The 15,286-nt window shown below is 55.8% G+C and overlaps 1 protein-coding gene across 1 annotated transcript; it reads right to left on the bottom strand.

The window, feature by feature from the left end:
• Positions 1-6,826: 6,826 nt before the first annotated feature.
• Positions 6,827-8,565, bottom strand: LOC127472763 (brain-specific homeobox/POU domain protein 3). Its single transcript, XM_051791388.1, has 2 exons — positions 8,391-8,565; positions 6,827-7,861 (listed from the first exon to the last, which is right to left on the bottom strand). The coding sequence occupies exons 1-2, from the start codon at positions 8,508-8,510 to the stop codon at positions 6,956-6,958; spliced, it is 1,026 nt and encodes a 341-aa protein (XP_051647348.1). The 5' UTR covers positions 8,511-8,565; the 3' UTR covers positions 6,827-6,955.
• Between the last annotated feature and the right edge of the window lie 6,721 nt (positions 8,566-15,286).

Genomic DNA, 15,286 nt, shown 5'->3' with positions numbered 1-15,286 from the left:
ATCTTGGAGTTGGGAATTAGTTCAAAGCCTGGATAGATCCCAGATCCATGTGTGGGGGCTGCTCCCCCATCCTGCTGCAAGGCCAGCAGTATTTCATTTTCTCCTGGAGTTGGGTGCTCTGGTTTATGGAAGCGGCTCATCCTGCGAGGAGGCTGGGAAGTGCTTTCCTGGAGCTGTGAGGGATGAGGCAGCGTTTCTGCTCATGAGCCTGAGACTGTCTCACCCAAACACACCCTGCAGAACGGCCTCCCTGTGATGGCCAGGTGCTCACAGACTGCTGGAGCAGGATTTTATACAAACACACACTTTTTTCCTTGTGTGAACCCAAAACCTTCCTCTCCTGCTATAAATAAAACATGGTTCTTAGCTGACATTTTCACATCACTCAGGGAGCACCGATTTTCCTGTAGCTGCTGGAAACATTAGGGAGATGCTGCTGATGAAATACAGATTTTATCTCTGATCTCTCTATATCCAGGATCCCAACGTTTCTGAGATCACCTGTGAGTTTCCCTATGGGGGAAATCCCTCAGTGATCTGAAGCTGAATCCCATAAAACTTATGGCCAAAAACGAGAGGCTGTTCCCACGGGACTCCAGGAGGGTTGTTCCTGTGGGTTAAGGCTGGAGAGAGAAAGACCTTGGGAAAAGTACAGGATTAAATTTCTGGAAGTATTTCTTTAACACGAGTGAAAACAAATCAAACAACAACAAAAAAAAATGAAACAAAACCCTTGTAGTTTTATTAGGATTTCTTATTCCTTACTGACCCTGGGATGACACCAAGAGCAGAGAGCTCCATTTTTGGACAGTCAAGTGTTAAAGCTGCTGATCCTGCAGGCAGGTACCCCTGACCCAGGGCTTGGCACTAGGGAAGGGAGACTGATCTGCTGGACAAGGGAATAATTCTCTTACCTGCTCCACTACCCAAGGATCATGGAATAATTTAGGTCAGAAAAGCCCTCTGAGACCATCGAGTCCAACCATCCCCCCAGCACTGCCAAGGCCACCACTGACCCCTGTCCCCAGGTGCCACATCCACGTGGCTTTTGAATCCCTCCAGGGATGATGACTCCACCATCCCTGGGCAGCTGTGCCAGGGCTGGACAACCCTTGCCATGAAAGAATTTTCCCAATATCCAACCTAAACCTCCCCTGGCACAACTTGAGGCCGTTTGCCTTTGTCCTACCCTGCAGTCAGCAATGGGATTTACCCCATGGAACACCTTTTTACACCCCATTTCCCAAACTTTTCCCAAAGCCTTCTTCCTGGGCTCCCCCTCGCCCCAGCTTTCCTCCTCAGGTGCTGATGAAGCCTCTAATTAAGGCTTTATTCCTTTTTTTTCCCCATAGTGGAACAGAGCCTGCCCCAAGAATCTTTAAAAATACATCTGCTCTGCCCTGCACTAAAACACATGGAATAATAGAAGAAAGTCTTCAGCGGGAACACCCAGGACCTGCTTTCAAAGGGAGGGATATTTTGAAGAACATGGAGCATTTTCTCTCCTCCCAGCCCAAAGCTGTGACGTGCCAGTAATATTTGAAGGATGGGTTCCAAGATCCCTCCTCTTATTCTGCAGACTATCCCTCTGGGATCAGCCTGTTGCTGTTACTGGGGTGGCTGCTGGGGGTGGCCACCCTGGTGATTCCCCACATCCTTTAAAACTCCATGGATGGACAGATGGGACTCCCTGATGCTCCCCAGGCAGTCTGGATATGCCTTGCCTTGTTCCCCAGTGGGGAAATGAGCCCTTTGGTCCTGGGGTTCAGTGGGACACGAGGGTTGTGGTGGCACCTTTTGCTGCCATCCTGCTGCTCAGGAAGCACAGCTGGTCCCTGTGCCTGTGGAACACAGTGGGGTGAAAGGGATCTGCCATGCCCCATCCTAAATTATCCTAGAGGGTAGGGCTTCCTTAAGGACTTCTTCAAACACAGCTGCATCCACCTGGAGTCACCAGACTCCAGTTCAGCAGAACATGGGCAATTTTAAACACGTCTCTGCACATTTTGGTGGGTGGTGGCACAGTCACACTGGCCTGGATCACGTCTCTGTCTGCACAAGGGGCTTAGATGCCCTATTTCTTGGAGGGTCTTGGCTTTTATAACAGGAAAAAGTAATACAAAAGAGCATAACAGAGAGGTGAACAGCTTGGGAGCGAGCACTGCATGGCAAAGAGATCCTGGCTACAGCAGCAGCTCCCAGGGCTCCCTGGGCAGCGTTCCAAGAACTGGTGTCTGAGAGCTCCAGCAGCCCAGAACTGGTGTCTGAGAGCTCCAGCAGCCCAGAACTGGTGTCTGAGAGCTTCAGCAACCCAGAACTGGTGTCTGAGAGCTCCAGCAGCCCAGAACTGGTGGACAACTTTGCTCTGGAAGCCTTTGCAGTACCAGAGGTGGGACTCAGCCATCCTGTCCCCATATACTGGTGTGTCCCTCTGAGCTGGTCACTCATCATCCTAATAGGCTTCAAGGTGAAGAAGGTGCCTCCAAGTCCCAAGTCAGAGGTTGATACCAGAGCTGAACTGCACTGTGGGCTCCTTGGTCTCTCTCCAGTGACCCTCACAGGAGCCCAGAGGTCTGCACTCACCTGTACACCCCTGCTTTGAAGGCCCAGTAAGCACCTCCATCAAATCCCTGGGGTGATGCTTTTGAGTTGCCAGGGTGCACTATCTCCTGACCAGGGTGTTGGGAAAGGGAGAAGGTCTGACCTGCCCCGTGGACTCCACCAGCCTGGAGGTAAAGGAGGACCCAAGTCCCCTGAGGTGGTTGGTCCCTCTGAAGGAGCTCTGGGCCAGCTCAGTGGAGGATGGGCAGGTACCTGTAAGGGTGGACCTGCTGCCAGAGCAAGAGGGTTGATGAACCTCAAGCCTCACTCATGCATCAAACCTAAAAGAAAAACCAGTGGTGAGAGCTGACTGTCAATATTCCCTTTGTTTGGTGCTATTTTGGGTCCAGGGTCATGGCTCAGGCTCCTCCAGGAGCAGAGAGTGCCCGTCACACCTCTGTGTGTGTCTCTTTTCCTTCCCTTCCCTGGTCTCCTCATCTTGTGCCATCCCCCACCTCACCCTGTGCCAGGTGCACTGCAGAGAGCCTGGATTTGGAGGGATTTGGGGTCCTTTGGGATGCCCAGCCTGGGCCCCAGTGTGGGAGAAGAGACCCTCAGGAGACCAGGACACAGAACCTGAGACACCAGCCCACGGCTGGGACCTGCCCTGGGCTGTCCTGGCTCCCAGACCTGCCCGAGGAAGGACCAGCAGCTTCTCCTTGACCTGTGCCCTGGAGGCAGATATTCGGGAGCAGGGGGAGGGGAAGCAAAAGGAGCCCTTCTCCACCCCCTCCTAGACTGATCCTTGTGCATCCCAGAGGCTCAAACCAGCCTGGGCACAGCAGGTGCTGCTGGAGCAGGAGCAGGAGTAGGAGCAGGAGCTGGGACAGGGAGAAGGGCAGGGACAGGAGCTGCAGAGGGGTCAGGTGCTGGAGCAGGAAAAGGAGTAGGAGCCGGAGCAGCTGGAAGAGAAGAAAGAGGAGCAGGAGCAGGAGCAAGAGGAGAAGGAGCAGAAACAGGAGCAGCAGCAGAAACGGGAGCAGTGTCAGGAGCAGGGACAACAGCAGGAGCAGAGGCAGCAGGATCGAGTCTCCTGCCCATTCCCTCGGGAGCAATGAGTTCTCCAGGCCTCATAACTGCTCCCGGTGTCTGTGCCCGCCCTTCCCGGCCACCAGCCCCGCTGCCCCTTGCCCAGGGCTGCCCCATCCTTTGCCGCAGCACCCGGTGGGACCCTCCCCTTACCTGGCAGCCCCCCGGGGGGGGGGGGGGGGCCGTGGGGGTCCCCGCGCGGCCCCGCTCCGGCTCCCCAGCCCAGCGCTTTGCGTTTGTGCCTGGGAAATACCCAACCGGGCGTTTTATGAGCGCGGCTGATAAATATTGCATCGGCCGCCAACTTCTCGGAGCGGGGGCAGAGCGGCACCGGCACCGGGCACCGGGCACCGAGCGGGGAGGGGGCGAGAGGGGCGGGAGCAGCCGGGAGCGGGGGGAGCCGGGGCACGGGGGGGCGGCCGGGGCCCCGCTAATGCTGCGCGGAGCCGGTTCGGGGGCCCCCCCGGGCAGCACTCAGCATCCCGCCTCATTAAACTTTCATCGGCAGCGCTCGGCCAAGGTCTATTTATGAAAATGCGCTCTTCGCTGCATGGAAAAAACAGCGACGGGAGCGAAAGAACAAAGGGATGGGGTTTGGGAAGCGCCCGGGAATAAATAGGGATGTGCGGGACGGGGTGCGGGATGAGGGAGTGGGACGGGGGTGGGGGGAGTCTCCTTCCCACAGTGCGGGCAGGGCAGGCAGGGCTCTGTTGGGCACCGTCGGGCTGGCCCCTCTCGTCCAGGTGAAGCAGCTAACCCGACAGCTATTTCGGGCGCTGCACAATTTCCCCTCTTTTCATTTTTATTTTTTTTTTTTGGTGTTTGGTTGGTTTGGTTTGATTTTGTTTGGGTTTTGCTTTATTTTATTTTGTTTCATATCATTGCATTAGTTTATTTTACTTTATTTAATTTTACTTTATTTCATTTTACTTTATTTTATTTTACTTTATTTTATTTTACTTTATTTTATTTTACTTAATGTTATTTTACTTCATTTTATTTTACTTTATTTCATCTTTTTAAAATTTTACTTCATTTTATTTTACGTCGTTTTATTGTATTTTTATGTCGCTTTATTTTATTTTACTTGACTTTATTTTCTCCGATTTTATTCGGGTTTTCCCCTCTAAAAGCCGCAGGGTCCCGGCTCTCGGGGCTCAACAACGCGACGCGCGCTTGGATATTTTTTTTTCCCCCGAATTAAGTTCCGATACAAAACGAAACAGCAACAACAACAAAAAACTCCACACACACCCCCCAACCAGACAAAAATCAAACAAATAAACAAAAAAAACGCAACAGAAACAAAACCGAGTAGATAATCCCAACAAAAATCGCATCTTTTTACCTCTTTTTTCCGCTTGTCCCCGCGAGCGAGCGGACCCTGTGATCCCCCAGGACAGAGGGATCTGTCCCCCCGGGACCCCCCGGTTCTGCACCCCCTGCCCACCTGCCGAGTGACCCCCCGAAAGGGGGTTCGGGAGGTTTCCGTGGTTCGGCTGCGGAGCCGGGAGGGGGGAATGTCCCTTTCCGAGCCGCTGAAGCCTCGGGCGGGCAGGTGGGGGGTGACAGGGTGTACCTGGGGGTGTCCCCCCCGGGAGGGCGCGGGGTGGCGGGGCAGGGTCACAGCCCGTCCCCGTCGCCGTTTGCGGGAGCGCCCCGGCCCCGCAACGACCCCCGCCCGCGGGAGCATCCCCGGGGCTGCGGGGCGAGACCACCCGCGACCCGCAGGCGGGACTTCCCCGCACACACACCGGCTCTGGGCTGGTGCCGCGCGGGGAAGCCGCAAAAACCCCCCTGCGCTGGGCCGGCGGGGAGCCGGGACCCCCAGGTCCCCTCGGGGCGATCCCCCGCCCCGTCCCGCGTGGGCACGGGCAGCTCTGCCCGCCCGCCGCTGCCTTGGCTCGCGTTTCGTTTCCTTCCCCGCGGAGAGAGCTCCCGTCCCGACCGGCTGATGGGCTGGAGGAGCTGCCCCGGGGCTCCCAGGAAAGGGAGTCCACGGGAAAGTGGCTCCCCGGGGCCGCAGTAACTCCAGGAGGCAGGAGGGTGAGGTAAAACGTGCATGATTTATTTGAAATGCTGCAGCGTACACAGACACCAAAATTTCATTCAGCACACACACAGCGGAACGAAATCTCCTTTAATAATAATAATTAAAAAAAAAAATTAAAAGAAAATTAAAGGAGGCGAATTTCTCTATTAAATATGCAAAGAAAAGGGGAGGGGGGGAAAAAGAGTTTTCTTGCCTTAGAAAGTGCAGAGTTCCCTATGCAGAGGCAGCCGCCCCGAGGCCGGGCCGGGGTCCATCCCCGCTGCCTCGGGCCGCTCCCGCCGCTCCGCTGAGCCCCAAGGACGTGATTGTCGAAGCGTAGGATTTTATACAGTGAAACCATACGGAAATCGAACGGTTTGAGTGAAACCAACGCAAAATAAATCTCCATTTCCCCGAACAAACCGCGACTCCAGGGACGGGCCAAATTTTTTTTTTCCCCTTTCTTTCTCTTTTTTTTTCTTTTTTTTTTTTTTTCCCTAAAATGCTTTTCTCCTTTTTTTTTTTAAGTCCTTTTTTAATATATTTTTTTTTCAATTTAGCCGATGAGGTAGAAACAGAAACGGTACTGCAAAAACGCGATGGGTTTGCGGGGGGGGAGGCAGGGGAGCGAACAAAACCATGCAGGTGAGTGTGTGTGCGTGGGTGTGCGGGGACCCTGGCAGCGGGGGGCAGGGGCGGCACTCCGGATTTACAGGCGGCTTCCAGCTCGTTTCCTTTCCTATTTCTTTTCTTTTCCTTTTTTTTTTTTTTTTATTTCCCAGATGACTTTTTAAAAGAAGAGGAGCGGACACAGAGGAGGGAGCTGTGCCACGGCCCCCGAGCCGGGACGGGGTGAGGGGCTGCGGCAAAGACCTGCCGGGCTCTTGCTGCTGCTGCCCAGACTCCGGGCACCCCCGAACTTCCCCCTTGGCCTTTTCATTTTGTCTTTTCCTTTTTCTCCATCTTTTTATGTGTTTTTTTCCAGTTTTATCTACAAAAGCAGTCTATACCAGTCAGGACAGCGGGGCCACTTTGCCCAGGGGCACCAAACTGTTCACTTTGCTTTGGGCGGGTTTCCCTTTTCTTTTAGGTTTATTTTTTCTTTTTTTGTTTGTTTGGTTTTTATCCCATTTTTTTTTTAACCCAAAACGAGGAAAAAAAAAAAAAAGAAGAAAAAAAAAAAAAGCCAACAACCCCAAACCCTGCCCGTTTCGGAGGGGCTGAGGGCCAGGATGGCCGCGGGGTGGTTGAGGGGGCAACACCCTCCTCACCGCTGCCCTCCCGGCCCCTTCTTCAGTAGGTGGCAGAAAATTTCATCCTTTTCTGCTTCTGTCTCTGATTGCAAAACCAGACCCGCACCACGTTCTTCTTCAAGTCTAACTTCTCGGCGATGGCAGCGATTTTCTCCGAGGAGGGTCGCGGCTGCACGGCAAAATAGGCCTCCAGCGACCGCTTCTCGGGGGCGGCGATCGAGGTGCGCTTGCGTTTCTTGTCCCCGCCCGTGTAGATCTCGGGTTTGGTCATTTTCTCCCTCTGAGCCCTCTCCGCCTCCTCCAGCCACGCTTCCAGGATGGGCTTGAGGGCCACCATGTTGTTGTGGGACAAGGTGAGGGACTCGAACCTGCAGATTGTGCTTTGGCTAAGGCAGCCCACCCCCGGGATCTTCAGGTTGGCCAACGCGGAGCCCACGTCCGCCTGGGTCACCCCCAGCTTGATCCTCCGCTGCTTGAAGCGCTCGGCGAAGGACTCCAGCTCCCGGGGGTCCGTCTCCGTCTCGGGGCCGGAGATGACGGCGTGGGAGGCCAGGCCGTGGGGGTGGGACATGTTCATAGGCTGGGAGTGGTGGGCCATGTGGTTGATGGCCGACATGTGGGAATGCGGGTGCGAAGGTGTGGAGCCCACGTCGGGGCCCGGCACCCCCCCGAGCGGGAGGGCAGAGTTGAGGTGGTCCAGCAGCTCCCCGTCCAGGCCCTGGGAGGGCTGGTGGTGGTGGTGGTGGGGGTGGTGCGTGGTCAGCACGGACGGGTGGTGCAGGTGGACGGAGGACGAGGTAGGAGTGCAGGACACGCTGCTCATGGTGTGGTAGGTGGCATCCGGCTTGAAGGGGTGGGTTTTCTGCGATACGATATCCACGGCGGCCAGAGCCTCGGCTCCCCGCAGCAGGGTCTCGTCAAAGCCCGCAAAGATGTTACCCTGGATCTGGAGGGGGGGGGTGGGGGGGATAAAAGTGAGAGCGAAAACAAGCCGAAAGAGCGGGAGAGGATTAAAGGAAAGCGGCGGGACGGAGATCCCGCTCTGCCCCGTCAGCGGTGCCGGGGACAGGTAACACGAACCGAGGTCTACCCGCACGCCCCAAGTAAAAGGACCGGGGTGCCGGGCCCCGAGCACTCTGCCTCCCAGTCGGGCACCCACCCTCCCCTCCGCGGCGAGCTCTCCGCGGCCGCAGAGAGGACGGAGCCGTCGGGGGTCCCGCAGCCCCTCTCTGCCCCAGCGCTCGGCACAGCGGAGCGGGGCAGGGCGGCTGAGCCTCCCTCGTCCGGCACCGACGCCCCGCGCCCCACGGCTGCCCCAGACCCTCTCCCCCGCCCGCCGGACCCACGGCCACGGAGGAGGCAGGGAGGGACCCCCAAAACCCGGACGAAACCCAAACCCAGAGGGAAACCGGAGTAAGTTGGCGAGAGTCGGCGGGGTGCGGAACCTCCCGAAAACCCACCCTGAGGGGGCTTACCTGGGGGGCGGGCAGGCAGGCTCTGCGGATGGCTTCGGAGCTGGTGTGCAGGTGGGGGTACTTGGGCTCGTGCAGAATGGGGTGCATGCTGAACGCCTGCTTGCTGTTCATGGACATCATGGTGGGAGCGGAGCGGGGCCGGGTAGGGCAGGGCAGGGCGCTCCGGGCACCCGGCTCGGGGGCGCGGTATTGTCTGGCTCCGCCGCCCGGCATCAATGGCATTATAGCCCGGCCCCCCCGCCCCCCGCCCACCGGGAGGGGCTGGGGAGGTCCCTCCCACCGCCCGCCCCCGGGCAGTGAGCTCACCCCCCTGTCAGTGGTACCCCCCCAAAGCAGGGCTCACCCCCCCCGCCGCCCCTGCACACCCCCCTCAGACAGGGCCTCCCTCTCCCCCGGTTGGACCCCCCCCAAACCAGAGCTCGCACCCCCGCCGGTGGTACCTGCCCAAAACCAGAGCCCCCCTCACCCGTCGGTGGATCCTCCCCTAAGCGGGGCTCACTGCCCCGCCGATTCTACCCCCAAAACCCGGGGCTCAGCCCCCCATCCCTGTCCCTCCCCGGTTCTGTGCCTCCCCAGGATTTGCCCCCGGTGTTTCGCTGTCCCTGTCACCCCTCGTCGCGGGGACAGGGTTGGGGGGGGATCAGCTGCCGTCTAGCCCTGCCCGTCCCCTGCCCACCCTCTGCCCGCCCTGCCCTCGGCTCCGGGCTGGTTCCTCCGGGGGGATTTGGGGGGCAGAGAAGCCCCGAGCCGGCGGCTGCAGAAGAACCTTCCTGCACCTCCTCTCCCTCTGAAGGGAAGAACCTTGGATTAAAAAACGTAAAAACAACTAAATAAAGGAAAAGTTTCACCAACTATTTGTTTTAACTCTTTCAATGAATCTCCCTGGCTCGTTCCCCAGATCCTCCTGTGCGGTGTCCCACGGGCTGCACGTCTGTCTGTGCAGCCTCTCCATCCTCCCCTCTCCAGCTCGTTGCTGCCTCTGCACTCCCCCATCCATACGAATTTCCCCGCAGCCCGTGGTGTTTCCTGTCACCGCGAAAGCGTGTGGAGGTGAAGTTTGGTGGATCGCTGGATCCAGGGGCTCTGCAGCACCACCCGGCTGCTCCGGCTGCCTCCAAAAGGCACGGGAGGAGTGTGACGGCAGCGGGGGGGCTGGTGGAGGGGGAATTTCTGTGCCTGGGGGTGATGGAGGGCAGGAGGGTGCTCGGTCCTGCTCAGAGAAACGTCTTCTCAAGGACACGGGGTGTGCTTATCTAGCCCTAAAAATCCAGCCCCAACAAGGACAGTGCTCCATGGTGCAGGTGTTTTAGGATCTATTTTGCATCCTCTGAGATGTCCCTTCTCGTGGGGATCCTGCCAAGCATCTTGGGACAGACAGGGTCAGCGAGCATCACAGGGAAAAGAAAATCCTGAGCTGGTCCCCTGACCTGATCCCCACCTTACCTGAGAGGCTGAAATGTCCCCTAAAAGACCACAGAATGCTTTGTACTGGAAAGGACCCTGAAGGTCTTCTAGTTCCAACCCCCTGCCATGGGCAGGGACAGAAGGGAACCACCAAAGATGGTTCCTTGGTGCTGGAGCTGCCTGGGGAAAGGTCAGAGCCAGTGAGAGGAGACTGGATATCTGGTGCTGTCCCAGACTCAGGCACAGCCACCAAATGTGCAGCAAGAAGGTTCCTAAACCAGCCCCATGTAGGACATGGCTCATGCAAAGGGATGGAGGAGGATCTGCTGGGCCGAATCCCAACTCTGCAACTCTTCCTGGGGGAAGAACTGCATCAGCACCTCGGTGCTGCCAGGAAAGCCCTGTCCCTGGTGGCCTGAGACACGTGTCAGTGGCCACACCACGGTCCAGGCAGACCTTCCTGTACACTAAAGCATCCTACATGTGCCCGAGGCCACCAGGCCCTGCCAGGAGGCTCTGGCTCTCCAGAGGGGAGCACAGGCAGGAGCTCTGAAGCCTCTTCCCTTCTGCCCTGTGCCAGCACAGCTCTCAGTCACAGTCTCTCCTCCGCTGCTTGTGGAGAGATTGCAGGATCAGGTGATGGGCAGAGCGGCTGCCAGAGCTTCACCAGAGGCTTCTGTGCCACAGAGGCTCCAGCAGAATTCCTGAGAAGCAGAATTGTCCCTTCTGGGAGCCCTGTGGTAGGTTGTCTCCCCTCCAGCAGACACCCCCAGCTTTGTTAGCTCTCTCATGACTCCAGAAGCTTTTGTCAGGGTAGTTCACAATTCTGTTTGCTGGGCTCTTCTTGGAGGCCCCTCCACTCTCTTTTTCCTCATTTTCTGTGTTTCAGCAGCTCAGAGGTTGGACAGAGCAGTGCAGTTCCTGGCCCTGGATTTAACTCTCCCCAGGGAAGCAAACCTGTGTCAAGCTGCATTTTGCTGCAAGGAACAGACTCCAGTGTCTGCCCCAGGACATGTCCCAGAGGTTGGGAACTCTGGCATGAGACCTGGACAGGCTTCTCTTCTGTCCATCACTCAGCAAGTCATCTGGAGCAAGAGCAAATCAGATGAGAGCCTCCTCCTTGAGGGCTCAGCAGCTGGTTTTCCAGAGATCCAGGAAGATCAGGACCTGACCAAACTCAGCCCCCGAGGACAGCACGAGGCTGACGAGCTCACCATGTGCACAAAGTCATTTCTCATCTCATTTTCCACACTTGTAACCACTGAAAAAGTGGTTGGAGCAGGAGAACGACTGTGCCAGGTCAGTCCAAAGGCTCAACCAGCCTTGGGTCTTGGGTGTTCATCCAGGAAAATCAGATCAGATGAAGTAAATGACATTCCCTCCCTCCCACTCTCCTGTATCAGCAGAGTTTTCCAAGAAGCCAAGGCTCCATCCTTGGGCTTTTTCCTTGCCACACCCCTGAGCATCCTGCCCTGGACTTGGTTTGTCCTGGCAATGAAGTTTTTGACTCTCAGGGAGGATTTCCAAAGGCACCTCTGGACACTCTGGCACTGACACAGAAATCCAGGGACAACAGAAAACCCCCTGCCAGCCCCATTCCATGGATGAACCCGTCCTCCTGCCACCTCCTGCATGGATTTGTGGACTGGCCCCAGCAGGGAAGAGGGCAGTGCCCTCCATATTAAATCTCTGGATTGAGTCAGGAGCTCAGGAGCTATCAGGTTCCTCCTGGGAAGGGAAAAAACAGGAAAAACCATCCCATCTTTCAGTCAGGATGTGAAAAAATAGGGAAGCATCAAACAATGATTCTCACAGACACCTAAAGCGCTTCCACAGTTGTTGCTTTAGCCCTGTGCAGCTCTGAATCTTGGCAGTGGACTTTCCAAGGAGCAGGATGAACTTCTAGGGGTTTGCCACTGCTTTGCTCTGGCTTTCTTGAGTAAGATGGAACAGCTCTGCAACCCTCCCTGTAGTCTTTTCATGTCTAACCCAGCTTTCCTCCCCAGTTGCTCCCACAAATGGATTAGTCCAGACCCACCTCTCGCACCCACCCATATCAGGAACCCCAGTGAAGCAGGAAGTGCTTCACTAGAATCGGGGTTAAAGAGAGGAAAGTGCAGATCTCACCTGTAAAAACAATGGATAAAGACCCTCATCATCTGAATCTTTGGAAAACAAATTCCTTCCAGGAGGAGCCCAGCTTCCAGACTAAGAGATGCCACCCCAGCCCGGTTGGTGGCTTTGGGGACCCTTTCTGAGACAAATACCTGAGCAGACATGCAGAGCCAGAAAGCTTTTCATGGCATTGCTGCTCCCTGTGACGGGCAGATGCTGCAGTTCTGTGCTGTGGCACCACAGTGGTGCCAGGGATACTGTGGGCATCATGACATCCACAGCCAGTGCATGGATACTCTGGCTTGTCATTCCCACTGGGAAAATAACCTTGGAGACGCTCTCCAGCAAGCTCTGTGCTCAAGAAGCTCCATCTCTCTGTTGCTTTTTGAGGATGACCCATAATGTCTTGGCCTGGCTTCCTGCCTCTAACCAATAAAACCCCACCACGCTCCACTCCATCCTGGTGTTTTCAGTCCAAGGGGAGCTGGATGCAGACTTTGCAGAGGGCCGTCCTGCCTGCCATGTGGTTTGGTGCCTCAGGCAGTTGCCTCCAGACTCCAGCTGTTTTTATTACCTAAGTGGGTTTGATTGCTCCTTCATTTGTGCCTGAATGAGAGCCCTTGGCACCCTCGTGGGCTTTAATGGGGTCTGTGTGTTCTCGCTACCAATTAAACCCACTGGCAGCGATTAACAGGCTTCCAGCGCAACACTGACACGGAGCAGAGGGGACACAGCTTCCCAGGGCTCCAGGAGAGGGTCCTGCAAAAGGGACACGACTTTCTGCATCCCCGGTAGACAGCTGGGCTGGCTGGAAATGGCTCTGCCCCCAGGTGACCACTGCCACTCTCATCTCCTCGGGGGAGGTTCTGCTCAGCCATCCCAGGCTCGCTCTGTGCCGGCACAGGCACGTTTTCCAGCAGTGGGTGGTGATGCTGTGGGTGGCCCAGGGTGGGTGTCACCCCAAAGTGGGGGTAGAGACATTAAGGACAGCTGTAGTGGCTGTCAGGGCTGCTCCTGGAAAACATTGGGGGTGATGTAGAGATCAGGACATCAGTGCGCCGAGAGTCTCACCCCACCTGGTCGGTGGGATCTTCCCAGGGCCTGAGCATGTGGAAGTGGACAAAAAACAGTGAGTTTCTAGTGGCCTGGACATTTTCAGCTTCCAGCAGCCATCCCAGTGCCTGGCAGCAGCTCTCCCAGCCCCAGCAGTATCCTGGCTGTCCCGGGGCCACGGCTCCACCGAGCACATCAGATCTGACATGACCTACAACCGTCTGTGGAAACCCCAGGGAGGATCCATCCATCAAAATTAAGATGTTTGGGGATTAAATGCTTCGATCTCATCAGAACTGGTGTTCTCTGATGAGAATTGGTTTTGTCAGAAAACGTGTGAGTGGCTCTGTGTGCCAGAGGTCCGTGCTCTGGGCCGGGTGATGACTGGAGTCGCCCCGTGGAGGGCAGGAAAGGAAAGCTGAGGCTCAAGAGCTTTTTAACCAAATGAAACTCTGTCTCACTTCTGGGACAGGCCCGTGGCATTGGGAAGAACGTTCCTCCTGCACGGGGCACTTGTGCTGATTTAAACTTGGTGTGAGGTCAAGAACAGGATCACGACAGGCCGAAGTGACACCTCATGTGACCCTGTGGCAAATGGTGGGGTTATGGAAGAGTCAACAGAGGCCATAATTCCATGCTGGAATTATAAATGGACATTGGAGTGGTCGAATCACAGAGTCATTTAGGTGGGAAAAGACCTCAGAGATCATCAAGTTCAAATGTTCCCCAGCACTGCCAGGGCCACCATGCCCCCAAGTGCCACATTCACCCAGCTTTTAAACCCCTCTGGGGATGGTGCCAAGTCGTGGCTCCAAATATCGTGCTTTCAAAATGCCTGTTTCTGGAGGAAAACACAGAAATAGCTCCCAAGGATGAGCTCTCTTCCCCAGCCTGAAGAGCAAGGAGTGTTTAATGCTCAGGTCCAGCCCTTGAGGTGTGAGGGGAAGACGATCACGCCGGCCAACGCTGCAATCCAGCTTGTAAAAATCCTTATTAAAACCCCACGGAGCCTAATTGGGAAAGATGGCTTTTAATTAAAAAGTGCAGCCCTTCAGCCAACTTTTACAGGAGATTGCTGCGACCCCAGGAGATGCCAACCAGCAATAGACTCAACTCCTTCCGGAGGGAGGGATTTTTCCCATCCTTTGTTAGCTGGAACATCTCTGACTGTTTTAAATGGGCAACTTCACAAGTTTCCTGAGTGTGGTTTCTTCCATTAGGAAATGGGAATCTTTTAACAGCTCACCCAGGCAGCAAAATTCCTCCACTCCATCTCTTGCATTAGGAGCCCGGAGTCCTCACGTCCCCGCTCCGCGGAGCGGGAGAGAGAGCGGGAGAAAAGAAAATCCAGATGGGGCAAAGTGTAGCTCGACTTTTTAATACTAAATTATTTACAGTAAGTAAAATCGTGTGTGTCAATTGTGAAAAGAGTCCAATTTGTTTGATTTACATTGCAGGGGGGTGCCCTGGGGTAGGGGGTGTTTAACTATCTCCTCTAATGTAATTGCCTATGGCAGCCCGTTAAATATTTGATGGGCTGCCTGAGCAGAGTAAGGAGCTTCAGCTCATTCGCTCCCGCAGCCCTCGCAGTGTATCAAGTGGATTTGCAGCCAGGGAGTACCTGAGCCCTTTCCATTGTGTAACTGGGGCTCAGCAGCAGCTGCACGGAGCCTTAGCCCACTTTTAGGGTGCTCCTGGGTTCCGCAGGAACGCGTGTTTTCCGCTGGAAAATGGGTTCTTTCGTGCGCTGGCGGTTTTGTTTTATATAAGAAGCCCAAATTCCTCTTTCTGTGCCTCAGAGGGAGTGTTTTCCTCACCCTTTCAGCAGAAAAAGAAGGTTTTGCTCTTGTCAAGGCTTGGAGGTGCTGGATCCCTGCCCTGGTGGTGGTGCAAAGGTGTCCCTCAGTCACAGGAGGGTCAGACCTTGGCTGAGGATGGGGAGTGGGATGGGGATGCATGGGATGTGGGAGGGACAGCAGAAGGGCACCAGCATCAGTGGTGGTCTGCAAAATGTCCAAAGGTCCCAGCTCATGCAGCCTCTTACAGCTTTTCCATTATTAGTGTTTCAAGCTGTGCCAGGGGAGGATCAGGTTGGATGTCAGGAGGAATTTCTTTCTGGAAAGGATGGTCAGACATTGGAAGGGGCTGCCCAGGGAGGTGGTGGATCCCCACCCCTGGAGGTGCCCAAGGAAGGCCTGGACATGACACTCAGTGCTCTGGGCTGGGGGACAAGGTGAGAGTCGGGCACAGGGGGGGGACTGGATGATCCTGGAGGGCTTTTCCAACCTCAGTGATCCTGGGATTCCGTGTGCAAGGTGGACACA

The sequence above is a fragment of the Manacus candei genome, unplaced genomic scaffold (genome assembly GCF_025592945.1).
Source record: "Manacus candei isolate 608988 ecotype Guabito, Panama unplaced genomic scaffold, ASM2559294v1 h1tg000003l, whole genome shotgun sequence".
Lineage (NCBI taxonomy): Eukaryota > Metazoa > Chordata > Aves > Passeriformes > Pipridae > Manacus > Manacus candei.
The sequence above is the reverse complement of the archived record's forward strand: the minus strand, read 5'-3'. Positions and strand labels throughout refer to the sequence as shown.